We start from the raw sequence: 27,231 nt of genomic DNA on the forward strand, positions 1-27,231 counted from the left end.
CATTCAAAAAGGTTCTTTATTTTTTTTTTTTTCTTCATATTTTGCCTGATCTTTGCATCACACTGTGTTTAGTGAAGTCAGGCCTAAATCCACAAACCATCATAGTCACAACTGCAACTATTGCATAAATACAAAGCAACATGTAGGGGATGCTTAGAGCACGTCTGACATGAAGGACACACGAAATAGGTTATAGTACATAATGGCAAAGGAACGGAGAGAAAAGAAAATGCAAACGTTCACAGCAAAAGAAAAGGGTAGACACATTTTTCTTCTTTTTTGTCAGCTTTGGTTTTATATGTGGAAATCTCTCACGATAAGTTTAATCAAGAACATGGGTTGACGACAAACAGGATTTACAGAGGTGGCCTGACGTGCACCGTGAGGGTGAGCTCGACAACAAATGGGCGGCGGGAGACGCAGATTAGGCAAGAGTGACTTTGGGTTTTACGCCGACATTGAACATGTCTGGCCGCCACACTCGACTGCCCAGAAAAAACACAATAAAAAACAAAAGCACCAGATTTTAGGCATCCAGATGAGGTACTAAATCCCATGCAACAAGCAAGTAAACTTCCCACCGATGGTCATGGTTGGTTCTTTCCTTTAAGCAACAGTGTTTCTGTGCAAAGTGTCTTCATCAAGATTGAGAAAATAATTAACAAAACCACAAAAAGGAAAAAAACAAAACATAGAGAAAGCGCTTAATAGCTCAGATAAATTTCCAAACAATAAATATGAAGAATAAATTCAAAGAGGAAAAAAAAACCAACAACTGAGTTCATTCTGAAAAACGTAAACCAAATATCCAACATGAATGTTAGTGTGCTAAACATTAGTGAGTGTAGATCTGACTTGTGAAGGGCAAATCTCCCTTTTAAAGAGCTTCATATATGATCTGAATTCAAGCAATGATAATGTTCTCATATAGAAATCTTTAAATAGATGTGCAGTGCTTAGTAATAAGGATTACAATTGTTTATTATTACATAATCTCATCTTTTCTGGTGGCATTTATTAGCTTTGTCCCATTTCCCAAACAAAAACGTTCAACAAGCCAACTCTAAACAAGCTGGAAACCCCCCCAGAAAAGTTCAATTTGGAAGTGTGCTTTTGTCAGTGCCCCCACTGAACAGATATAAAGTGTTGGTTTGAGTCAATGCTGGTATAGTTCCTTCGTTTGTTTTAAAAACCACATGCATTTACACTGATGGATAAAGATTCTTCTTTTTAGCTCAACAGTTGAAACTCAAAACAATCCAAAGGGTCGTTTGCATTTGTAAACCTTTATTCTCTCCAAACCTTCCAGTCTCAGCTTGTTCTGAGCCAAAGTCTTTTTAAGCGTACTCCCGGGCGGCGGCATGAGCCACGAGTGTAGCCGTGTCACTCTGGAGGTGTGGGCGGGGGTCTTGTGGGTACCCTGTCCCCTGCTGAAGGCCGTCACAGTTTGTCCGTTGTCAGAAGGAGGAAAACAAACAAAACAACAGAACAAAGAAAAGCTGTAAGAAAGAGCGATGAGGGAGGAGTCCTGCCCCCAGCAGACTGCCTTCATCTTTTTCAGTTCTTTTTCAATTCACTCGTCGTCGTCGTCTTCCTCCTCCTCGCCGTCAGACAGAGAGGCGCAGGGCCGGATCTGCCGGTAGCCGTCCAGCCACTTCTCCACCATCTGCGTGACGAGTGGGTGGTTGCGACGGCGGGAGCTTTTCTGAAGGGCCACCAGGACGCCGCCTTCCGTCACGCAGCAGTCCAGCCACTCCCGCAGGAGTTTCTCCTGTTGCTCCTCATTCCCCATCTGAAGAAGAGGAGGAAATGCTCATATACAGTGATTGCCTTTACATGCAGTCAATAACCCTTTTAAAACCCTTTTCACAGAGAGAGAAAGGGCCTATAATCTAAGGGGAGAACAACATTTTAGAAAACAAAGTACAAACAACAATGAAAAGCATGTGCATATCGAACTGTGGAGTGACTCTGTGGAACAGTTTGGAGCAGGAAATGAAACAAAGTAATAACATAAATCTGTTTAAAAAGAAATACAACAAATTATTTATAAACAGGTATATGGAAGAGGAAATAGGTGGGCGGGGAGTGTGAGAAACAAATAAGTTGGGGAAAAATGGTATATTATATATGCTTAAGATATGTTTAGATATTTATGTAGTATATATTATCTGTTGAGAGGGATAGTTGAAATTATGTAATGTATGTTATATATTTATTGGGTATGTAGCACATATATATTTATAGGGATATTTATGTAGTTTATATAGTGTATATTTATATAGATCTATATAATAGTTGTGTTTTCTAGATATTCATATAACATTTATGTAATATTTATATTGTCTATATACTTATATGGATAATTATGTAATAATAGGCATGTTTACGGAGTATTTATATAGATTATATTTATATGGATATTGTGTAGATATAATACTGTAATAGCAATAATGTAAATCCATAGTGTTATAATGAGGTAGGAGCTAGGAAAAAGTTTACACTTCTTCCTACTCCTTTTTTTCGAACATGTTTATATGAAGATGTAAATGTTTATCTTTTTATTATTATTTTTACTTTCATTTTATATGCATGTTCGAAATAAATTCATTCATTCATTCATTCATTCATTCATTCAAAACCGGAATATTAGCAATAACCTGGCTGAAAAAAGCGAACTACAGGGCCGAGAAACAAAACGGTACTAGCAGGTCCGATTATCCGCCGTGCTGCTGTTATTGTTGTTGTTTTGAATTTGGATACAGGAAGAAGAAGCAGAAATGACGGGAATTGCGCCATGACGTTCTCCGTGCGTCGCTGGTTTGATCGAGATATCCCAAATGATTAATTACCATGTATACAGGGATAAACCTGTTTGCTCACGCATGTAAACAGAATATTCCTAATGTTTCAGTAACCGGAATATTAGCAATAACCCGAATTTTGACTGCATGTAAACGTAGTCAGTATCACATACGGTACTCCCTATGTGCACAGACTGCAGTCATGATCTGGTTATCAGAACAAGGAGACTGTCGTGCTCCTTACCTCTTGCGCTGTGAGGAAGTGAATATGAAGCAGCTTCCTGTCGCTGTCCACGAGTGGCAGAAATGTGACCGTGACGTCGTCGTCCGTGTTGAGGTTGGCGCCCGCGCCACGATTGTCGAAGCCGTCGTTCTCCATGGCCACCAATGCTGAGAAGTGGCCGCGAGTGTAGCCCAGAGCGATGGGGCTCTTCCAGCAGAAACTCTGCTCCCACAAGAGCGGCAAGTACACACCTGAGGACAACATGGGACGATATTAGTTCAAACATTTTCCTAAAAAAAAAACCACCACCACATTTCGTCCTTACAAAGATCTGAATAACTAAAAGATATGTTGTATATGTAATCTGAAATGTGCTGATTTGATTTACACTAAATAAATATTAAATTGTGATTGTATTTGTGCTTAGCAGATATGTGATGGTAAAAGCTATTTTTTCCACATCAGAGAGAAAATAACTGCTCATATCTCACTACAGGATCTTAATAAAGCTGCTGCTAACTTTTTGGATGAAACTTTTGTCTTTTTTTGAGTATTCTGTTTGTGTCGCATCTATAAAAGCGTTCTCATTTCTATTGATCAAGTAGATCAAGGACAAAACTGGACAAGAGTTTTGGACTAAATCTCTAAGAAAAACAAAAAGTAAAAATACCACGATGTTTAAGTGCTCGGAGTAAACCAGAGTAAAATCCTGATAACACCAACCAGTGATTGCTAATGATTTATTGGCTGTAAATTTTGTGCAAAACAGGATGTTACTGTTGTTTTATGATCACCTAATGTCCCAGATGTACTAATAAATGAAAAATGAGATGCCATTTTCACAGAAACAAACATCCATGCAGAAAGAGGAGTCACCGGTTTTTATAAGGGTTTATAAATAATTTTTGCTGTCCAACGCTCCATAAACTCAAACCCCACCGTAAGTCAAGGAGGAAAAAGACATGGCAGTATTTTTTCTGACATTCAGTGAAACAGAAGTATAATATACCAAAAACTGCCTCAAGATTCAGTGAACAAATACCTCAGATTGATCCAACATGAGAAAGCATTTCTTTACTACAAGACGAGGCAGAAACACAAAGTAGCTCTTGCACCTCATGAATACCTCAGTAACTGACACCAAGATTGATATGTCTGTTCAACAGCTTTCTGAGTAATCACTGAGCTCACTTGGTCAACACTTTAACCCTCTTCCCTGTGGGGGAACATGTGCACCACCATCCCCCGTGTGTTTCACTCCGGCTCCTGGCAAGAGTAAATCACTGATCCGTCAAGCAGACTTTGCCACAGTCGGGCCTCACAGAGCACTTTCATCATCTCCTGCGCAGCATCACTCAGCAGGCAAATTGAAACCAGACTGTTTTCCCTGCCAGTCATGAAGGTGGGCTGCACACTCGCCGCAGTGTTTCCCCTGAGATCCTGATGCTTTACGTGTCTTCATCTGAATCTGAACGTTTGCAGGACATTCTGCTGTTTCACAACCATGTTGCGACTCCTGTCACGCTTTGTGTTGTTGTTATTCCAATCTCAGGAATAAATAAATACACAACAGTGACACATGTTGTAAATTGTGATTACTGATGGATTTAGAGCAGTCGCTATGTCAGCTATGCGGGTTATGCAGACACATGTAGGCTGAAACTATTTGACAAAGGAAGTCTAGTTCTTCCACACCCACTGGAACCCAGTTGCACTCGGATCTCCCATATTTAACGGAAACAATGTTAACTAACTGCTCACCTTGAAAACGGGTGTACCCGAGTGTTTCGCCACGGAAACTTTTGTAATACTTCACTCCATAGACGATAATAGGTCTACGGAGTATGTGTGCAAGAACAAAAATGTGGGTCTGCTCCAAGCTGGATCCTGGCTGTGAAAGGAAAAAACAACACAAAAAAGCACAAACCGTTAGAAAATACAAATGTTAAACATTTTAAATAGATTAAAAAGTAATGCAGAGGTATCCTACATGCTAAAAGTTTCAGAACACAAACAATTACTGAACTTTCACACTGCAACATAATAACAACCCAGCCAAATACTTAGTGAGTGAGCTAACACAGAACAGAGCTGATGACAGACAGGATGCACTTTCCCAGAGCTTTGCAGGCAGCGCTTTCCACAGTGAGACCAGTAATACTTCTTGCATAATTGATGCATCGTTAACGTGTCATATTTAAAGCACAATAAGCTTCTGTCCTCCATACTAATGTATGCATTAACATTCATGCGCGTGTACCTGGCTGGCGAGGGAGAGGATGAAAGCCCAGTCTTCCTGCCACTGCTCCTCTCGGAGGGAGAAGTGCAGGCCGAAGCTCTGGGAATACCACGACTCCCACTCCTTCCAGCGTGTGTAAAACCTGCACGCACGCACACACACAAACACGAACCGCTTAGCAGGTGACATCGTTTGACCTGCAGAGATCCTGCAGCTGCAAGTGGCTGCATTCTTCCTTCTCTGTCTCGGTTTAGTTTTTAGACGGCAAAAGCTGATTCTATACAAATGGTAATTGTCTCCTTCATAATCCCAGACTGTTGCAAAAAGACACGACGCACTGGCCTGGCTTACACATGGGAAGAAAGGGTGAGGATCAGTCCCATTCCCCATACTCAAAAAGCGTCATCATCTCATCCCTTCAACTGTACCTTTGAGCTTTACTGAGAAGTTTTATGCAAAGTAGCTAAATCAATTATCACGACTATTTTGAAGCCACTTGTGCTCCTGTATCCACCCTTCCTCCATGTGGAAGATTAAAACCTTCACTGAGCATACATTAAGAAAGGATCTCTCAGTTAACTCTTATTTCCTTTATTATTGACATATCAATTTTGATGACAAAACAGGAGTAATTCTAAAAATATTTAAAAAATCTGATGTGGAAAAGTCTTGTCTGCCAGAAAATATTGGTGAGTTTTAGAAGAAATTATCCAACTTTTCTAACTAGAAACAGAATGCATCTCCTGCATGTTGTCATGTCACTATTTGATTTGATACTGATTCTTGGTAACTATTCAATTCAAAATTGATTTTCACTTCAAAACAATTCTCAGTTTCAAATGATTCGATTACAAAGCACTCAATTGAAAATGACTGAAAGTGATATTTGATTAAGAACACTGGGATGCTATTTGCATAATCTATTTCTATGCCCCGAGTACAAAGAAAAACAACAATACTTAAAGCAGAATAAACTGAAATTATGTTTGTGGAGTCTTTTTTTTGAGTATGTTGTCAGCTGATGACTACTTGATTATTATACTGTTTTTTTTTTCTGGCAAAATTAAAATGATAAATAATGTAAAAATGAAAGATTGTCTAGGTCCAACTGTAGCACGACATGTTTATTAAAAAAAAAACTTAAGCTAAAATATGACAGTACTGATAATCAACTGACTGTGATTTAAATATAGAGCTGTCATAGATTCTTGTAACTAAATTTAGAAACAACAGCAATGATGTCAACACAAGATGAAAGACTTGTTTTCATGCTAAGTCTGCACAGACGATAATGAACTAACCCTTCTAAAGAAACAACATCATGGTGTCACATACTTCTGCTCAGTCAACAACGCTGCAGAGGTGCAGGTCTTTTGCAGTGGATGGATTTTGTTATTTTTCTCGTCTATTCAAAAGTTGCCAGAAGCCGAGTAAAGCTTGTTGGTCAGCAGATGGAGTTTGTTATTGTTGAATTTCTTTCAGGCTCATGGCAGGTGACGTGAGCCTGTGTGTTTGTGGTGCTCCTAAGTACTTTACTTTTATTTTGCATGCCTTGCACTTTAAAAGAGTCTCCTTCCTCCCTGGAACCTTGTTATGTCTACAGTGCACCCAAAACACTCCAGTTTCTGCCGAGTCTCCTCTTGTTCCATATTGATTAAATTATGGACTCTTAGCTGTGTAGCATCGCCTACCTGGCAATCTGTTGCTTCACTGTAGAAGCCATGAGAGGTGCACGAGTAGTACACCTTAGCAAACTGACAAAACATACTTTAAATTAGATTTTTCTCATTCATAAATCTAGTCTGATTCTTGAATCCTCGCCTTTCTCAGAATAGTACATTTGACAAAACCAAACACCATATGAGCTCAGACACCTGATGCCAACTATCAAGCACATCAGTGATGATTTGGAGCTGTTTTGCAGCCGTGAGACCAGAGGACCTTGTGTTTAAGTCAAAACAGAGGGACTTAAAAAAATAAATAAACAAATCAAGGTTCAATCAATCGTCCAGTTAAAATCCAGACCTCAACACGATTGAAATGCTGCAGCGTGACGTTAAAATTTGTGCATACCTAGAAACCTTAATGAAATGAAGGATGCTTTTAAAGAAGAGAGTGCCAAAATTCCTCCACAGCAAATGTGAGAGAATCATGAGATCATGATGCAGAAATTGATTACTGTAAATAAAAACAGCTAAACTTGGTTCCACAAGACACTGAATCATTGAGTTTTCACACATCACTTCTGCATTTTTTTTTTTTTTTTTTATTAAACAAATAATGACCTAGAGTTAAATCATGTTGTTGTCCAGTTAAGCTTGTATTAGCTAATTTTCAGACCTGGAAAAGATCTGATTACTTTTTACATTCTGATATTTAAAATACTTGTAAATAAAGGTTTTAAATGTAATATTTGTACTTCTTTTTCCCAACGTAAACCCCGCCTTTAATCACTCTCAGCTAAACCCTTTTTAAACATGCCTCAGACTAATGCGAATGTTCAAAAGCTTGTGTTTTAAGTGTGTACTCCCGGTGCTCAGCCTGTACAACTCACCAATGGGAGCAGTCGTGCAAACTGTCGTGGAGGGTTTTACGGAGCACCGAGTCCTTATCGTAGATGCCCCACGTGGCCTGCAGCACCGAGTCCAGCAGGCAGTCCCCGGCCGTGCGATTCCACAGAGCGTACAGGCGACTGTCAAATCTGGTCCCGAGCTCCAGGGACCAGTTGATGATGGGAGACTCCTCTTCAAGTTCTGAACAAGAGAAGAAGAGACGTCTATAAAATCATTTGATGGTATCACAAATGTCATCTCCAAGGAAACAAGCCGAGAGAGAAAACGTGGGCCCAGCAAGCAACAAGCAATGTTAATGGGAGTATAATGTCCAATTAAACATTAAACATAGTTTGTATTGTTTAATTTCACATCCATGTCAACTCTGAGAGGACTTTCTTTTTTTTGTAGCACACTGGCTGAATTTATATAAAGCACATTTTTATTCTAATGTCAGGCATACCCTTTTGATCTACAGGCTGCTTAGCCAATGGTTAGCCATCATCCCTCCCTCATTAGTCGTCTTCATAATACAAAGCTAAGAAAGCAGTGGGCAGTTTATACTAACCCAGCAGCTAATTTTGTAACTGAAATAACATCTAAAATCAGATATTCTGCCGTAAATGTCAAGGGCAACATGAGGAAAAAATATAAAATCCTTCTTTTTTGGGGGGTTATTTTACAGTCTTTGGAAAAAAAGAAGCTTCAAAACCAGTCTTCAGAAAACCAATATGTCACGTGATCGTTGCTTCGTGCTTTCTATTACAGCTGCATCGCTTTTTTCAAACTACAATTTGGGCCGTGGGTCATATTTTCCTGAAAAGTGCAATCATTAATCTTTATGCCTTTGAAAATAAATAAATTAAACACAATTTGTATTAACTTTGACAGCCTTAATACATACACACATATATATATATATAGTATATATATAATAAAAACACAGTTTTATATATAGAAAGGGGTCTCCTCTGTTTGCAAAGCAGCCTACTGATGGATCTGGCTTCTCTTGTAAACACAGAACAAAAGCATCAATACATCATCTGTAATACATCATGCTGGAACACAAAGTCAGTAAAGCTGAAGGAAAAAATATTTTACCTTTTTGTACGTCTCGGTCCAGCACCTCATCAAACAATTTTTCCTGAACTGCTGGGGGCAAATCCTCAATGTCTAAAGAAGAAAAAGGAAAGAGAAAAAGAAAGAGAAGCGTGAATGACAAAGAAAAGAGGACTGACGAGAGACATCTTGAGGCAAATAATATTTAGCATAAGCAACACTTGACTGAAATGACAAGAAGTTGCAAAGCTTTCTACCTTGGTTTATTCAAATGTAAGTTACAATGTTTAATGTTTTTCCACGACAGCCATCGGCTTAAACTGCATGCTGTGAGCTCTGCATGCACAGAAGCTCATTCTTAGGCTAAGCTAAATGAATGCACCGACTTTGTGGGACTGACCAAAATGGTTTCAATAGTGGCCACAAGCCAGAGTCGGTATTGTCCTTTAGAATAAGGCAAAAAGCAAACTAGTTAGCTTTGGCAACAATCTCAACCATACTCGCTGATACACCATGGAATTTAACAGAAACAAAAGAAATTGGCAAAAAATACTAAATATAATTGTGTTGTGAATGATAGAAATGCACAGCTGGCAGTCTGGCAGAAGCAGCGTAGAAGAACAATACTGAAACAGTGAGCCAGACGTAGCCTCCATGTTGTGGCAGTTGGAAGTGGACAACCGTGGCATTATGTCCCCACAGCAAGCAAACAGCAAGTAATTTCATAGACCACAAGTAAACAAGACGAGCATTCTTATACACGGAGACAGCCAAAGCGCTTGGATAGGGAACATTTTTCTTAAGCAACAAAGTTACAAGTTCCCTTTGCACTGGCAGGACACTTTGTCAACCTCTGGAATTCATGTTATAATATTCATGAATGTGTCTGTACCGTTTACTGTATGAATGCGGTTACGTGAGGCAAGTCCATGACTGTTTTCACATTTGTACGCTGGGGCGGTGCTCACCTGCAGGCAGGGTAAATGTGACCAGGTCGGTGAGGAAGTAGCAGGTGAAATCTCCTTTACGCTGGTGAAGGGAGGCTGCTACCTCACGACGGATCTGCTCTGTCAGCTCAGGACACACCATGGCTGGAATACACTTGGCTGCCTGCTGGGACACCTTTAGAGAGGAGGGGATTAAGGAAAGGAAAGGGAATAAAAGACAGAAGTTGGGAATTGAGCAAGAGTTTTTGTTTCTAACAATAGCAAAATGTTGCATTTTATAGGTAACAAAACCAAAGAATAGCCGATAACTGGTGCAAAACCAACTTTTACAGTGCTTCAGCTGCATGAACACAACTGTATGCAACTGTATGCTCCATGTAGGTCTAAAGAAAACAGCTTTACAGACAGAAAAACAAAAGTCCACCAGCTTCAGCTGCCTGGAAAATAGTGATTTTGAAGGTCAGCATCAAAAGTCTGAGCTAAGTTGTTAAGATAAAAAGATTAAGAGGGATGCCTTTATCTAAAGATAGATGTAGAGGTGAGGTAAAGATGTGAATACTGGAGGTCTGACTCTCAACATTATGTAGCTTTAAAATGTTTTTTAATTGATAGTTGCAAGTGGTTTTTGAGCAATGGAGCAGTAAGGAGGGAAGGACAAAATTGTGAATTGAGACCATCTTATTTAGGTTTGCCTTTTACAAGAAATCCAGCCATTACTTCTTGTTCACAGGACAAGACTAAAGCAGCTCGTCTTAAACATAGCTTCCTCGCAGATATGCTGCCTACACCGCACGGGACACAAACATGATCCACTGACGGTGCCCCTAACCCCTTTTGGTCTTCTCTTCTCCTCTTTCCTTCCTTAAGCTCAATCCACAGTTAATAATTAGAAGTATTTTATAAGCATAATTGTGTTCCATTGTTCTTGTAGTTTATTGTGCTGGTCTGCCCTCTCTTTTTCTCTCCCGTACACGTTTCCAGGCCAGAGCCTCCAGAGTGTTTACCTCCATCTGTCTATTTAGATGTCTCTGTTGAATATCTATTGACACACTGGCCTGCACTCCCCTCCTCTGACCACCTCAGCAATGTGTCATATCTACATAGAACTCTAAGTTCTCCAGCTAATGGAAAAGTACCTTTGATAACATATCCGTCTCTCCTCTCTCTTTTCTTCATTTTCTCTTTCCCATTTCCCTTTTCCTGCTCTACCCGGCTGGCCCCACCCCCCCAGGACCCCCCCTGGACCAGGACCAGCCAGGTCCTGGTCCAGGTTTCTTCCCTCCTAAAGGGGAGTTTTTCCTTGCCACTGTTTGGGTTAAGGCTTTTCTCCCACTAGGGGAGTTTTTACCTGCCATTGTTTACAGCAGGTAATAATTGCTCTGGGGTCAAGCTCTGGTCTCTGAAAAGTGTTTTAGGACAACCTGTATTGTAATATATACTGTATAAATAAAATTTAATTTAATTTAATTTAATGTAACAGAATTGAATTACGCAGATGATTCAAGATGTATCTACAGTATGAGCCCCATTATTTTCACATTAGAAACATTGACATTTGGACAATAAGAATATTTTTTCTGTGTTGTCAGCTTTAAAGCATTTTAGGGACACAATCCAGTAGTTACTAAGTGACCCCCTAGAACAGTGACTGGGGCTCTAACAGAGGGTGGAAGGGTGCATGAACAAATCCTCTGGGATCACAGTGCTGACGGCATGGGAGCTGCAGTCAACTTCAGCACAAGCACACTCCAGGCTGACACACAGTACCGCCGGATGACACATTTACAGCAAAATACAATATATGCGTATGATATTAAATTATCATACTTATCAAATATTTACTCATAACTTATCAAAACAGAGCAAAGAAGCATTAAATTGTGGCACGCTTTGTGTATCCACCATGTAATCTTGACAAAAATGTTTTAGCTTTGCCGTTTCTAATTCCTGTATAGGCTACAGTCTCACTCCTACAACTGACTTATCGGTAAGACCCGCCATTTAAATGCAGGTCAACCAATGGCTGTTGAGATCTGTTGTAAAAAATAAATAAATAAATAAATTAAAACCATATGTCTGGGGTACTTGTCAAACCAATTTCAGGTATTCTGAGATGATGGGCGATTTGGGTTTATTTTATTCCCTAAAGTCAAACAAACAGAGCCAAATGTCTGCTTTGGATTAAGCTGCCAATTTCACATCCAGAAGATTGGCATGAATGAATAATAATAATACTACTACTACTACTACTACTACTACTACTACTACTACTACTACTACTACTACTACTGTCATTTAGCAGACGCCTTTATCCAAAGCGACTTACATCAGGTAATATGTAATGCTTTTAACTCCACGAACATTACCTAAAGATATTTAATTGGAACTGTTATGTAGCAGCTCAGCCTTTGACTCGGATAAGTTGATTAGCAGCACTCAATACTGAGCACCAGACACATAGTTAAAACTTTAAACCTAGTGCTAGGTAGTTAGCATTATTATATCTTTATAATTTCTGATCTGTAGTACAGTGAATCTGAAGTTATCCCTGTCCAAACGAAATTAAATGAAAAATACATTAATTTAATCTCCCCCTGCAGTGCATGAGCAGTGTTGATCCTGCACGTTGTTATCTGTGATCATGACGACATCACGATGAGGCTTCCCCTGCTGTGATTTACAAACACTCACCTCCAATTTAACCTTATTACAAACCTGATCTATTTTAAGATTCTGTACAAATCCTTCCATCACATGTTTGTGTCCCATTTGAACACTCCTTGACAAAAGTTTTTTTTTTTGTGTGTCAAAAGGTGTCTAAAACATCTTGGCTTTCAAACAGGCAGTAGCCATAGTAAAAAGGTAAACAACACCGAGTTAGCATCATAATAATAATAATAATAATAATTTGATAAAAAACATTGCTTGGACCCCTCAAAAAGCTTACATAATAGCACTTTTGTTATAGCTAAAACAAGAATTAGTTATGCGTTGTTTAGTGTTTAGTTTCATCCCAGGAAACACTTTGTAAGTGACATATAATAGCTTACAGAATGGTGTATGCAGGTCTTTATTATGATCTGTTAACACCTTCAGCTATGTGTTTGAAATGATCTACTATTTGATTAAAGCTGATACTTGAGTGCAGCTTATTCCAGAAAGATGTCTTGTTTATCTCCACTGACCTCTGTGAGCAACACCGCCAGCATTTCCTGTCTCTGGAAGCGAATGGCTAAGTGAACCAACGTAAAGCCGTCATCAAATGCTGAGGGCCTATTTAATAGCCGGACCTCATCTGATGTCAGCTGTCTTGCTATGTCACCTCCGGATGACTTATAAGCTTCCACAGCTGCCAGGTCCCCTTCTACAACACCTGCCAGACAAAGAAGGAGAAGGAAAAGATAAAGAAATATGATTAAGAAAAGGCAACTGTAGATGTCTTTTATGATACTGTTGCATTGAAGATATCAAAAATAACCACAAATAAAGAAGTAAACAAACATGATCAACTTAAATTCACATTTTTTTAAGCAGTTATTGTACTCCGAGGGCAGAAATCAGCGCTTCCATAACAACTATGCACAGTGGATACAAAAGGAAAGAAAAAGCAAACAAACTTGAGAACACCTTGCATAGAGGACATTGTGTGCTCTAACAAACTGTATGAAATGCTGGAGATAAGAATGTGTCATATCTCAGCGGCAGCTGTAACAGCTTTGAGACTTGTCTGACTTTGAAGTCAAGGGGAAAAACAATAGGGGGTGCATTGTAATCTGTCAGTTGCTTGTCCCTTCATATCTTAGCGTGAGGATTTAGGGATGCGATGGATCAGACAGTTGCAAGTGTTTGCTTTTTATGTACATTTTTGGAGACATAGAGCAAATACTAGTGACTAACAGAAACAATATGCGTCATCCTTATGCAGACCAGTCAACCCTACTGCTGACCGGTTTACCAGTGTGATCTACTGTACATAATGAATCATATTACTGTGCGCTGCAGAAAAAAACATAAACTTCTTTGTTTTAAAGTAAGTGTATGAGCTACCCCTTAACTTTCCCCTTAAACAACCAATGATAACCCAGGTGATTAGCTGTAAGTTTAACCAGGTTTTGTTCATGAACTCCCACACCGGAGGGTCAGAAATGAAACATTTCTGGTCCGATAATACATCAGAGAGAAAAAACAGTTTGGCTTGTGTGCGTGTTGTGTGTGTGCATGAAATATTTTCTGTTTTAGTTTTCAGTGCCAATGTAAACCTTTGTTGTGATCAAACAAAAAAACAGTGAGATAAAGTGGGCTAACAGCTTAAGGAGCATAAGCTAAATTATTATTATTATGACAAAAACTAGCCAGCAATCAAAGTGGAAACTAAATTCAAGGCCTCGCAGTTAAACAAAACACACTCTTCCCATTTCTAGCATATACAGCAAACGCCTGTGTGTTATCCTCTCGTACGTTTAACAACATCAAACACTGTTGAGCTTTTGTTCTCACGTCAAAGGACCACACACAATACTCAGCTGCATGATCTGTGTGAGTGCGGGCTACAGAGACATGGAGTGGGTGGAAGGACTTGCTGTGCCATGTGGAGCTGGCTGGAGAGAAGCTACACAATACCAGTGCAGCGTGATAAAGAGATATCACATCCACTTTCCACAAAATACTCCATTAGTGTGGGCATGCCTGTAACCCTGCAGTCAGTACTGTACTCACAACACTTTGTCAGACACGAGAGCTACTGATACACAAGCAGATGTGCACTTGGAGATAAACCGGCTAAGTGATTCTGGTCTTCCTCCTCCACACAGTACATTTAATAATTTGGATAGCGATCAACTGAATTAAACAAACACAAGAGTCATCCTGCAGAAATTAATTGATAATATAATAACAGTAGCTTATTGTGCATACCTTTTTTCTCTTCAAATTAATACATGTAATTGTGTCTGTATAACTGTCCAATAGCGTTCTTGTCATTTTGTAATCACACTCGTATTTAGAAACTTGATGAACAAGAAAAACTGCATTCAATAGCAGTGTGAATATATCAGCTGATACAGTGTACAGTAAGTGCAGCCGATTCAGTTTGTACCACAATTTCAGTTATGCAAATGCAAAGAAAATACAGAAATATAATTCCAGTAAAATGTAATTTGTTGTTGTTGGCTGTATTGATCCACTGACATTTCTTACTGAGGCTATGTTCCAAAACTAGTTTGAAAATGAAACCAATATGCACGGAAAGACCTCCTTCCATCTACACTGCCATGTATGCATATTCCACTGCTATCCATGCTCTCCAGGATTGTGCGTACAAGTGAAAACAGGCCGAAAACTGAAATAACTTTTACTGTAGATTATGCAGTCATCTGTAGTCAAGTGTTATTAAATGCATTGCAGCTGATGCTACGAACTACAAAGTTAGCAACTCTTCGTTTTTTTTTCATTTCTACATTGTTGTATACACCATTGTTAAGGAGTTCCCTTTCTAATGGTCACATGATGTAGTCTAGGCAAATCAGGAAAGGTATACGTATAACAACCATTTTACTGACTGGGATACTATCAATTATTCTACTGATTAATCAATGAATCGGGTAACAAAATACTTCAGCCTTATTAAAGAACCTATACAAGAGTAGTTGGTAACGTAAATAATTGACTTGACTAAAAACCTCCAAAATGTTCTTATTCACATCTTAGTACATTAACTACAGCAGAAATAACTTTGTAAAATGAGACTCAAGAATCTTTTGAAATGATACATATTAGAAATAACATTTGCAAAGCACTGCTACTTGGGCGCAGTAATTGCTTGCAGCGGCTCTGTTGCCAGGAAACGCAAAAGTTTAGCATATCAGACAGAAATTGAATGTCTTTGCTGCAGCAAGTGGGACCAGGTGCTGCCATTGATGGCAAGGTTTGACAGACATCAAATCAAGACAGCACAAACTCTCTGGGTCACAATCACAGAAGAATTTTCAGCTATGATACATCTGGCATTCTGGTGCGATAAGAAAAACTGTGAACGACGCGCCCCCACAAGTGTTGTTACGGTCATGGGCCATGTTCATTAACTCCCTCAGAGTTATGTATGTGTGATCAGAGAACGTGTTTGCGGATTCCCTGTTCAGCTTGTAAGTGTGATGTATTATTTTTGAATATTTAAATTTTGTTTAAATATACATTGCTTCGTTTATGACCGTGAACAAAACTGTGTTTTGTAGTTTAAGGGGTGCTACGGCAATGGGCCGCAGTCATGTTCATTTGCTACTCAGTTATGCCAATAGATCTCCCTCTGGACTCTACAAGGATTGGATGGTCTGTGTCGCAGCTGGAGTTCATGTAAAGCGGATGTTTCAGCACTGGCTCCACCCGCCGCTGTTGCTGCCTCCTGCATAGCTGTCCTGTGCCTTCACCACCTGCGTCAACGATCCTCATTAGCTACATCCTTTAAGAAGGATGTGGACAGCTGTCTTTTAGGCATACCACCCCTTTGCCATAAACATTTTCATGATAGCTTAGCTGATTTAAAAAAAAAAAAAAAAAGTATTTGTTGGTCTGTTTTTAAACACGGGGCAGCACGGTTCAACTCCCTGGCCCAGCAGGAGTCTTTCTGTGTGGAGTTTGCATGTTCTCCCCGTGCTTGCGTGGGTTCTCTCCGGGTACTCCGGCTTCCTCCCGCAGTCCAGAAACATGCATGGTAGGTTAATTGCTGTTTTGAAATTGCCCGTAGGTGTGGGTGTGAGTGTGAGTGTGAGTGTGTCTGGTTGTCTGTGTATCTATGTGTCTCTGTGATGGACTGGTGACCTGTCCAGGGTGAACCCCTGCCTCTCCCTGTAATGAGCTGGGATAGGCTCCAGCGGACCCCCGTGACCCTCCAAAGGATAAAGCGGGTAGAAAATGGATGGATGTTTCTAAACACTTCCCGGTTTGGATTGGTTTATTTTTGTTATTATTTACCTTTTTGAAACTAAGACACCTCAGCTCAAAATTTACATCTGGGCATCTTTTCTTTATTCTGTGACCTGTAATCCTAGCTGGACCAGGGTCACAACAGATGTCCATAGATTAAATTATCATAATAGTCATAATTATATTAGCATGATTCACAAGACTTTTATATTCCATTATGTGTTCCGAACATGTGTAACAGTGCAGGTAATCGTAGAAGCCAAACAAAGTGACCACTGAGACTATAGTCAGATGAATTAAATAAAGCTGTGATGAAAGAATTTGGATCCATGATTTCTTTTGTAATCAAATTAAATGAGTTTCTTGAAGAATCTTTACTGTCTTAGCTGCTATGACCCAGGGGAACTAATCAGAGGAGAAAGTGAACTGGTGCAACTATGTAGACATTTCCATATATTTACATTTCCATATATTTACATTTTTGCCCGTTCACATTAGGCTGCAGCACGTGTTTTTACAAGCTGACAAAGGTCTACAGTGGATCAAAATGTTTTTGACGGTTGAATTCACTGCAGTAGTGTGGACGCCAGGTGTAACTATGACAATACGTTTTATATTTGAAAATGAAAACATATTCATGTGGATGTAGCTTGAGACTAGGGCTGCACAATTCTGGGAAAAATTAGAATCAGGATTTCTTCGCTCTGGCATGAATTTTTTCGCAAACTGAAAAAATTCCATTGAATATTTATAACAACATTAATCAAAATTATATATTATTATACCACGGTCTGTGTGAATACTCGGTTCTGATTGGCCGCCAGGTGTAGGTTATCACTTATAACCGACACCTAGAAAACAAGTTTGGTCAAATTGCATGATAACTTTAATATCATTGCGCTGGATCAACTGCCAGGTGGTAACCACGGCAACGGAGATTCAGATAAGAAGAGCCGGCTACCGCAGGACGGTGACATGAGTGATTTTGTCATTTATTTTAATTCATTTGGTGAATTTAACGAGTTTGATGACTGGGATGCAGAAGAGGAGAGAAAAGAAAATAGCCGAGCGGAGCTGAGTGGACTAGAATATCCCCCGTTACCAAAGAAACTGAGTTATGGCTTGTTAAAAAACTTTGTAACTTACCAGGTTACAACGGCTGCACACGGGAGATTAAATAGTCCGCTCAGCTGTGGCTTGTTATAAAACTAATGATTTCAACTGAAAACACATTAAAGCATGAATAACTGATTTAATATGTATGTTTTTTGGTAAGTGACCGTGGTATAAATGGCATAATTCCCTTCGAGGTGTACATTATCATAAATATATGGACTTCGCGGTAGCAAAGTTCACACCCCTGCGTCGTCCATATATTTATGATAATGTACCTCGTTGCGCATTATCCCTTACGTAATCTTGTGTTCTAAAATGATGTCTGCTTGTAGTTACTATAAGAGTGATGTCTAAGTAACTTTTGATAAAGAAACTTCATTGCCTATTTATTATTTATTGATACCAATGTTTTTATTTTGTATAGAAGAAAAAAAAGTCATTTGAAAATGAGACCCTGCGTCTCCATGAGACTAACTATTCAATATGAACACATAAATCAATGAATCAATAAAACAAATAAATATTTAATAGTGCTGGGCACTATTAATTATAATACCAATAATACCAGTCTAAAATCAGGGCCAATATAGGATCAGTCAGTAGTGGTTTTGCGCATGAGCAAATTCATTTCCAGGACAGTGAGGGGTGAACATATGTAGTTCCCGCTCTGACTGGAAAAGGCCACCTTGAGAACCACCTTGAGAACGCTTTGGCATGGGGGAGCAGCCCACGGTAGCACTGCTGCTCGCTGAGGAAGAAGTGAAAATGATATGCGCTTTAACATTAGAGTCTCCAATAAGATCTGACAAATTGGCTGGATTTTTTTCCGCTGGAGATATCTGAAAACTCACTAAATATAACCTTAAACTACCTAAGTTAGCAACACTGGTGTTTCGCCGGGGGGCTTTCTCCGCTTGTTTCACCGAGGAATCACGTGACGTAACGACACCTTGTCATAGGTTGAGGGAGAAGGTGACGACAATGCAGCTCTTGGGTGCGTTTGAGAAAGTCTGAGGAAACTTGTGAAACAAAATGCAGATAATTGTTGTCAACTGGAAATTAGATTGCATGTATGTGTGAATCAAGACTGCAATTTATTTTAACAATTTATTGTGCAGCTCTACTTGAGACACTTGAATGAAACAGTGCAGCTATAAATGCAATTAGATATGCATGTCTTTTTTTTCTGCACTAAATTATCAACAATGTCTGTCCAGGAAGAGGTATATAATAGGGATGCACCAACCCAATACTAGGATCAGATATCGTTCCGGTGTTTGATAAAATATATGGATCGGTTAACGGAAAATTAAACCAATCCATGAGCCGCTCCATTCACTTTAAATTTGTTGCTGACGTATGAAGTATACATTGATTTTGTTTCTATGCATCTTCATTTTCAGCCGATACATGTTCAAATTTGATTCCACATTTTTTAGAATTTGAATATTGGTGTACACTTATCCATTTGATCAAATAACAGTTACTAACATGCAGTTGAAGTCAGTTTTGATGCCTTAATCTCTTCCGTGCAGTCTGTTTGAACTGTGTTCAAACTTTTGTCTTGAACTCATCCCTACATAATAAAGCCGTATTAGAGAAAGTAGGACACAGATTTGTTTGGTGTTTGCACATTTTCCCTGTTTGCAGGGGCTTCCTTTGAGTCTGCTGCCGCTTCCTTTCACATTCCTAAGCAGGCATAATCGTGGCACTGAAATACACGTGTTCATAACTTTGTATAATTCCTAATCTCTGCAGTGAAAATGCAAAAAAATTAAAGGCCTATCAACCTATGGAAACGGTGGACTGTCTGCTCTTTTATAGCACCTTTTAAGCCTTGTCCAGGTTAACAGGTTTGTTGGTGTTATAAAATGTTGTATAACCTCATAAAACCTGGCGTATACATATGTGGAAATCACATGTTGTGTTGTCTATATCATAATATTTCATTTCTAAATGGGGTCCCAAAGCAACACGAAAAAAAATTGCACTGGGTCTTAGGATGTTAAAGCAATTAAAAAAAAAAAAAAGTATTTCATATCAGAAAATTCTAGGTACAGTGGTGAAAAACGGGCAGAAATCTGCCATGAAGAGAAGCTGTCGCAGAATACAGCTTATATGGATATTATTTTCCTGGTTCCCTTTGGAGGGTCTTAGTCTTCAAAGTGTAAGCTTAGCAAACAACTGAGTGCGTACAAACTTTACCTTATGACAAATGACTAATGGTTAAAAGTCCTAAACACAATCCATATAAGCAACATCAGTTGAGTTAAGATCATTGGATATGAAAACATGCTGGCTCATGTCTTTTTTATTATAAATAGTAAATGTACAGTACATGGCCCATACTGATGATAGCAGTTGCTAAGGTGGATTATGGCACTGCTATTTGTAGCTCCTACTGTGCAGTGTGTTGATACCTATTATAAGCCAAAAAACATTTTGACTGTGAAAATATTATTTACCAAAGAACTGTGCTGTTGTTAACCTTCAAAGTTGAACAGATACTTAAATTTATCAAATCCTAAACAGTCCAACTACGGTATGTGTTTTAATCTACTGTCCTTCATTGTCATGAAAAAAAGCTCATATATTGAAGTCAAATAAACATAACCAAGCTCCAAAAAATTCCAGCTGAGTTTTAACAACAATATGGGTGTATGAATAAGAAAAGGAGAAAGTTGCATTTCTAACGCATTCCCTCAATTTGACTATCTACTTGTTGTTGTAACTAAATTGTTACTAGAACTGGCATTGATGATAAATATGATCATCATCATCAATCCCACATCCGTTGGGTAATTTGAAGACAATATTATTATGCTAATTAGCCAAGTGTACTGGGGCAATGCTTTGGCTGATTTTCTGCATCAAACTGAAATTCAAATAAATTAAAATTATCTTTGCATGTGTAATTGAAGTTATGTTTTTTTTTTTTTGTTTAGGTTTGTGAGAAAAACAGACTAGTGTAAAAGCATAGGAAAAGTGTTAATTCCATGAGTTTGGAGCTCAATGTGTAACAGCGTACAGTTCAGTAGCAAATATTATCCCATTCTATTTGTTTATTGAAACTACAAGCAGAAGTGTGTTATCAAATACAGTTACGCTATTAGTTACGTACAGTGTTGGGACTAACGCGTTATTTAGTAACACGTTACAGTAACGCTGTTAGTTTTGGCGGTAACTAATACTCTAACGCATTACTTTTTAAATTCAGTAACTCAATTACCGTTACCAAACGGTGCGTTACTCCGTTATTTCTGGCTACAGTGAAGCTTTTTTTCCACACACGCGGAGACCAGAGGAAATGTAGTGGCCGTGTGTGTGTGCATTCAAAAACATGACTGGTCATGGCGAGCCAAGAGAGCAAGGCGAGTTTCGCAATGTGGAGATATTGTCATTACAGTAATCTCTGATTTTTCGCGGGGGTAACGTTCCAAAAAGAACCTGTGATAAGTGAAACCCGCGAAGTAGCAACCTTTTTTTTTTTTTACAATTATTATAGAAGGCTTCAAACTGCGGAGATTGTGTTTTTTCGAGAGAAGAACATAAACTGCGTTTACATGCAGTCAATAACCCTTTTAAAACCCGAATATTGGCAATAACCCGAATTTGCACGGCCATGTAAACACCAATAACCCCTTTGAATAATCCGAATTTGCTCATATTCGGGTTTTTAAAAACCCGAATATGACCCCTGGGTTACTCCTTTTAAAACCCGAATATTCGGTCATGTAAACGCCAAACGGAATATCCCGATCAAACGGAACATGAATTTGTTTTCTGCGCATGCTCTGTTCGCAAGGAAGTCCAGGAAGTTCTTCTAAACACGGCGAAACGCAAGACCACGCCACACTTTTGGAGTGAAGAGGAGACTAATCACTTCATAAATGTAATGAAGGATATGAACATTTTGGCATTTGTAGACGGTAGAAAGTACGGGGATAGCAAGATTTAAAAGAAGGTGAGCGAAAAGTTGCGCGAAGCAGCATTTGTTTTGAATTTGGATACAGGAAGAAAAAGCGGAAATGACGGGAATTGCGTCATGATGTTCTCCGCGCGTCGCTGGTTTGATCGAGATATCCCAAATGATTAATTACCATGTAAACGGAATATTCCGAATGTTTCAGTAACCGGAAAATATTAGCAATAACCCAAATTTTGACTGCATGTAAACGTAGTCATAGTTATGGGTAGTTGTCGCTCTTTTTTCTTCTGGGCAAAAAGATTCTTATAAACCAACATGCCACCATCGATTGTATTTGAGAACTGTAATGAACGCTTCATCAAAGGCTCCAAGCTGCTCGCTGAAGTTCATGGGCCGGTGTCAGCGTTGTTGCTAAGCGACCAATGTTATAGAGGGAATGCGCATGACGTCACATCTATGCGACTTCACAGCGGGTTACGTCCACTGAGTGGCAGAAAGACTGAGTGGCAGAAAGACTGAGTGGCAGAAAGACTGAGTGGCAGCGTAGACTTTCAGTTTGAGCAACTCGAAAACATCTAAAATGGGAAAGAGCTGTTGTGCGATCGACTGTACTCACAGATTTAGCAAGAAATCGGAGTTATTGTTTTACAGACTGCCGAAAAATAAGCTCAAGAGAGACAAATGGATCGCTGCAATTCACAGAAACAACTGGATTCCAGGCACCGAAACATGAATTTGCGGTTCCAATTTTGTATCATGTAATGTTGCATTTTTGGGTAGCTAACGTCAAACGGTCAAATCATAAAGTTCGGTGTCCTCATTACTTTAATTTCTATAACAAATCGTAGTAGGACGAGGTAGGACGAAGTAGGACCAAGCGTCAAGACTTTTTGTATGCCTTCAAGCTTTGCTTCGTGTATTTACCCGGCGTAGAAATTAAGTACATATAAATATCAGGAAACTCAATTCGTGGCCAAATATTAATGTCCAAGGACCACTGGTTCTTCGGGTAACTATACGGTTCACTGTCAAGTCCAACTGCCTTTAATTTAAGCCGATAATCGGCTGTTATCCCGTCTTTTCCACAGTTTCCCCTACTAGTTGCAGCCATTTTTGCCACTCAGTGAGAGTAAGGGGGCGTGGACCCTCTATTGACAAAGGAAGTGAAGAATGTGGAGGAATTTAAACCACATGTAAAATGTCAACATTAGTAAGATTCAAATACGAATCATCTGGATATAGCTACATAAATTGTATTCTAACTATGACCTTTTAGATTGTAAATGTATTTAGCTGGTTTATTGCAAGCCATGTAAAAGAACAAAATACACAGACTTAGAAATCAAATATACTTAAAACTTACCAACGCACGCATTGAGAAACAGCCAATCTGTCCTTCTCATTCTGTTCTTAATCTGTTTCAGTTTTTTGAAATCCACCTCGAGCTCTTCTTTACTCCCAATTCCAGACCCTGATGCAAATTCAATCCTCTGAAAGTCCATATTCACCTCAGACTCCCGTTTAGGGGTTGGGGGTGACCTTCTCTGGCTGCTGCCGCTACAACCCCCCACAACACCAACCAGGCCCCCCACTCCCTGCCCAATCACATGTCCAACAACACCCCTCCTGTTATCCCTGTCCTGTTCATTAAGTGTTGAGGATGGTTGTTGGATCGCAGGCTTTGATGCCAGTTCGATGGGATCAGCTAGGAGACTATTGGCTCTGGGATGATCACACGCGACACATTTGAGTGCCTTGGCCCAGTTCTCACAAGTGCAGGCAGTGCAGGTCCAGTGTTGCGTATGAGTGTTGAGCCTGTTGCGGTCGTTATATTCCTCACACGGGTCTGTAGTGGGGGCTGTGGGACCAGGGCGACATCCATACCCTGAAGTTTGTGGTGATTCCGTGGGACTGTGTGGCTGCTGTGTATGATGTCCTTGATGGGTTGCACGCTGCAGGTACTGCTGTTGTTGAGCGTGTTGCCTCTGGCACAAGCATTGTGTGCAACGGATAGCACGGGGCCAGTTCAGGTAGGTGCACATGTGACATGACCATTTACTACTCGTCTCTGGTGCATCAGCAATACGAACACGAGGTCGGGCGCTGGAGTCTGGGCAAATAAGTAAGCTGGATCCCCCCTGAGTTGGACTGTTGCTATGGTCTGCAGGGTCCCACTGATGCAGACTGGCATCTAGGGCAGGGCTGATCTTAAAGGGCTCCTCGGTAATGATGGCACCCCCGCTGGGTTTCTGAGCGCGGCACATGGTGCATTTGATGGCTGACGGCCAGTTCTCGTATGTGCAGTATTCACAGGCCCACTTGGCAACCAGCTCGGTCATCGTCGCAACACCAACGAAGAAGGTTTCCTGCCGTTCGGAAGGACTATCAGCACAGCAGATCCACTCTCAAGGAAATCCCTCAGCAAGCAGTGGACTAGGGTAAAAAGAAAAAAGAAAATTAAAAAAAGGATAGGGCACCTGGATAAAAAGGATAGCCTAAGCATTATATCAAATAAACACATTAGACCTCACAACTCTACATACTAAAAAAAAAGTATAAACCTAAATATAACTCAAATGGCAACTGTTTTAGATGGTAAAAACATTTAAACAATTGAATTATTCTAAAAAAAGCTGCATTAAATAAAAAGTATATCCTCTGTCTGCAAAAGATATGACGTTCAATTTTAATGTTTTCAGATCTACATCTGAAAGGTAATGCACCCAATGATTCCTGCTTTATTACAGCATCTTCCAAAACTCAAAACTGTAAAAATCTTCAGAGCTGTCAGCTGTGGACCTGTCACTAATTTGTAGCAAAGTGGAGTAAAAGAGTGAAACTGCAGCCTGGAGTGCAGCACTGGTCCACAATGCTTCTCTTAAGCCCCAGAACTGACATTTAAACACATGAAAATACATGCAAGACATGCATCTGTGCCCTTCAACTGAGCTAAGTAACAAAAGACAAGGACAGATGAAACCTGACACTCGGACGGGGAGGCGGATGACTTGTTGACTTGCTAGAGAAGTGAAATTATGGATGAATTATGATGAGACAAAGGCCCTAAAGCACAGGCATGTATGTGGCTATCACCCTTACCACAAAAGCAGCCAGATACCCAGACTGAAAGGGATGCAAGCCGTCTCTGGAGTTGGTTTGAACCTCTTTTTGAAGCAATATTGCTTTGCTCTATTGCCATTTTCCATCTGCCTGCAGCTCCCTCTTTATAGTTGTTTCACATGTGTTATTTTGTTGCCCCTTTAGTAGTTTGTTTATTTCCACCTCTCTGTAGCTTTTATGTATCCTTTAGGTAATTTTTATTCTTCACGACCACTGAACAGATTCCCTTTAATTTTTTTGTAGTGAGGTTTTTAATACTTTAGCATTGCCTTTCTCTTGATTTTGTTGTAGTTTTGCACTTTTCTTGTCACCTTTTAGTTGTTTTATGTCTGTTGTTGATGTTTTGCCACTACTTTTAACCGCAATGTCTCTCCTTGTACTAAATCATTTTTGCCTTAAAAGTCAAGAGCCCTCTAGGCTTGTGCCCAACATGCCTGTTTAATCCAACCATGACATAAATTCACTCCACAGTCTATTATCTGCATATGAAAGTGATTATCCTGGTAACATCCTGAATGTTATTAACGAGGAGCCAAGCTGTAAAGGAAAGTCAGCTCAAAGCCTAGAGCTGGGGTCTGCAACCTGCTGCTCTTCGTCCTCATTGTAGCGGCTCGCTCCCTTTGGCCTTGAAAAACAAACCGAACATAAATAAATCATATTTCTGAATTCGTTTTTAGTTATATTATTAAGTTATTTGGTTGGGCAGTTATCTTGGAGTTTGAGTTGATGCCATATACGTTTAAAATAACTATTTTTAATTTCTATATTTATTTTTAAAGCTGCTAAGCTGCAGCTAAATTCTTTTATTTATAAAAGGGGGTAGTTTTTATTTTACTTTTACACAAATGTAGACTGAAATAGGTCTACGGTTAACAGTTGAATTTATTTCAAAGTACGCCTACAAATGCACACTGCACTTCTGTTGTTATGTTTAGGGGTTGTAACAGGTAGAATTAATAAAAGATAACACAAGAAATAACAGAGATTTAAAAAGTTGTCGTTTTTGTAGAAGTGGGGGCAAAATGGCTCTTTTGATAATAAAGGTTGCAGACCCCTGGCCTAGAGGGAAGCAATGTTAGTGGAGTCACACCACGCCTCTTAGTTTACTAACACACCATGTGAAAGTCCACAAATGTTGCGTTACGCTGAGGGCTGATTTATGGTTCGTCGATGGTATCAAAGGCTGATTTATGGTCCCGCGTTACACCAACGCAGACCCTTACGGCGTAGGCTCTGCGTCGATTTAACGCGGAACCATAATTCAGGCTGCAAGTTTTATGCAGACCGACGCTTAAATAGTCGCGGTCGAGCCAATTACTTGGGACAAATACATGGTTAAAACTTCCATCTTACATAAACAAATAGAAAAGTTGAACGAGAGGGTGTAATGTCCAGCTATGGACGGTGAACAACAAACCTGCTGCTGGTCTGGTGGACATGGCAACCCACCGTTATGTCGGTTGCCATGTCCACCAGAATTCAGAATTCCGGTGTCGCCGTCCGACCGAGCTGATGCTGCGGGGTTTAAAGCTGGAGAAAGGCCCGTGTCAAGTCTTTTAGAAGGCGGTGTTTGAACTCACCTTGGCTGCTGTGTTTACACTCTCCAGTCCCCCCTCCCCGCCCCGCCGCGGCCAAAACAAATGGACTCCCCTCGTAATCCGAGAACCGCTCACTGGGACGACATTTCCACTTCTTTCGGGTCTCCTCCTGGGTCTTAACGAACGGGGGAAAGTCCGTACATAGCGCCGAATAAGAAGATCCCCCCCCTCCCCAGTCCCCTCCCCTCGGCCCGATGGCTTCGCTGCTTTAAATCATTTTAATCCTTTTTTCCCCCGACTTCCAAATACCAGGCTGACAGGGCTTTAATGGCGGCACAAGGGGGAGGGTAGCAACCGGAGTAGGACCGAAAAAAATAGAGTACAGGAGAGAGCGGAGTCTCTGAGCCTCGTTACAGTCAGAGGCAGGATCAGGATTTACCACCTGAATCTGCCGGCGACGCTGATTGGTCCGTCCTTGTGTATTCTTTGGCATCGACCAATCAGATTCCACGTGTCTCCTTCCAATGCCGCGTTCCATTTGTCCTCGGAAGTGGGGATTTCCCAGTTCCCAGTTGGATTTTTCAACTGGAACGCCCCTCGAAGTGGGATTTCCCACTGGGGAAGTGGGAGAGTCTTCACCACCCCCGAGTTCACATTCCGAGATGGCTGCCCCGGTTGTAAACAGTAGAAGAGAGCTTCGTAGCACTTCATTCTAGTTTAGGTCACACTAAATCAGTCGTATACAAGTATTGTTCGGCATATATATGCTGCTATAGTGTCATTTACA

The 27,231-nt window shown here is 40.0% G+C and overlaps 1 protein-coding gene across 2 annotated transcripts; it reads right to left on the bottom strand.

Moving 5' to 3' along the window:
- Positions 1-26,863, bottom strand: zranb1b (zinc finger, RAN-binding domain containing 1b). 2 transcript variants are annotated; one of them, XM_061745025.1, is made up of 10 exons: positions 26,487-26,863; positions 23,150-24,219; positions 13,010-13,197; positions 9,846-9,999; positions 8,920-8,991; positions 7,821-8,019; positions 5,288-5,408; positions 4,789-4,918; positions 3,049-3,278; positions 1-1,792 (listed from the first exon to the last, which is right to left on the bottom strand). In XM_061745025.1, exons 2-10 carry the CDS (start codon positions 24,123-24,125, stop codon positions 1,574-1,576), a joined length of 2,289 nt encoding a protein of 762 aa, XP_061601009.1. In that variant the 5' UTR covers positions 24,126-24,219; positions 26,487-26,863; the 3' UTR covers positions 1-1,573. The 2 variants fall into 2 exon arrangements, with proteins under 2 accessions (XP_061601009.1, XP_061601011.1); XM_061745027.1 differs by lacking the exon at positions 26,487-26,863 and adding an exon at positions 26,324-26,456.
- Between the last annotated feature and the right edge of the window lie 368 nt (positions 26,864-27,231).

Source organism: Cololabis saira, chromosome 17, assembly GCF_033807715.1.
Source record: "Cololabis saira isolate AMF1-May2022 chromosome 17, fColSai1.1, whole genome shotgun sequence".
Lineage (NCBI taxonomy): Eukaryota > Metazoa > Chordata > Actinopteri > Beloniformes > Belonidae > Cololabis > Cololabis saira.

What these genes read in the sequence shown, in the direction of transcription:
- zranb1b (XM_061745025.1), bottom strand. Translation starts at nt 24,125, where the DNA reads ATGACCGAGCTGGTTGCCAAGTGGGCCTGTGAATACTGCACATACGAG. An exon ending in GTTTCTCAATGCGTGCGTTG is followed by an intron (nt 13,198 to 23,149) that starts GTAAGTTTTAAG and finishes TTTGTCTGGCAG; the next exon opens with GTGTTGTAGAAGGGGACCTG. An exon ending in CACATTTACCCTGCCTGCAG is followed by an intron (nt 8,992 to 9,845) that starts GTGAGCACCGCC and finishes TTTCTTCTTTAG; the next exon opens with ACATTGAGGATTTGCCCCCA.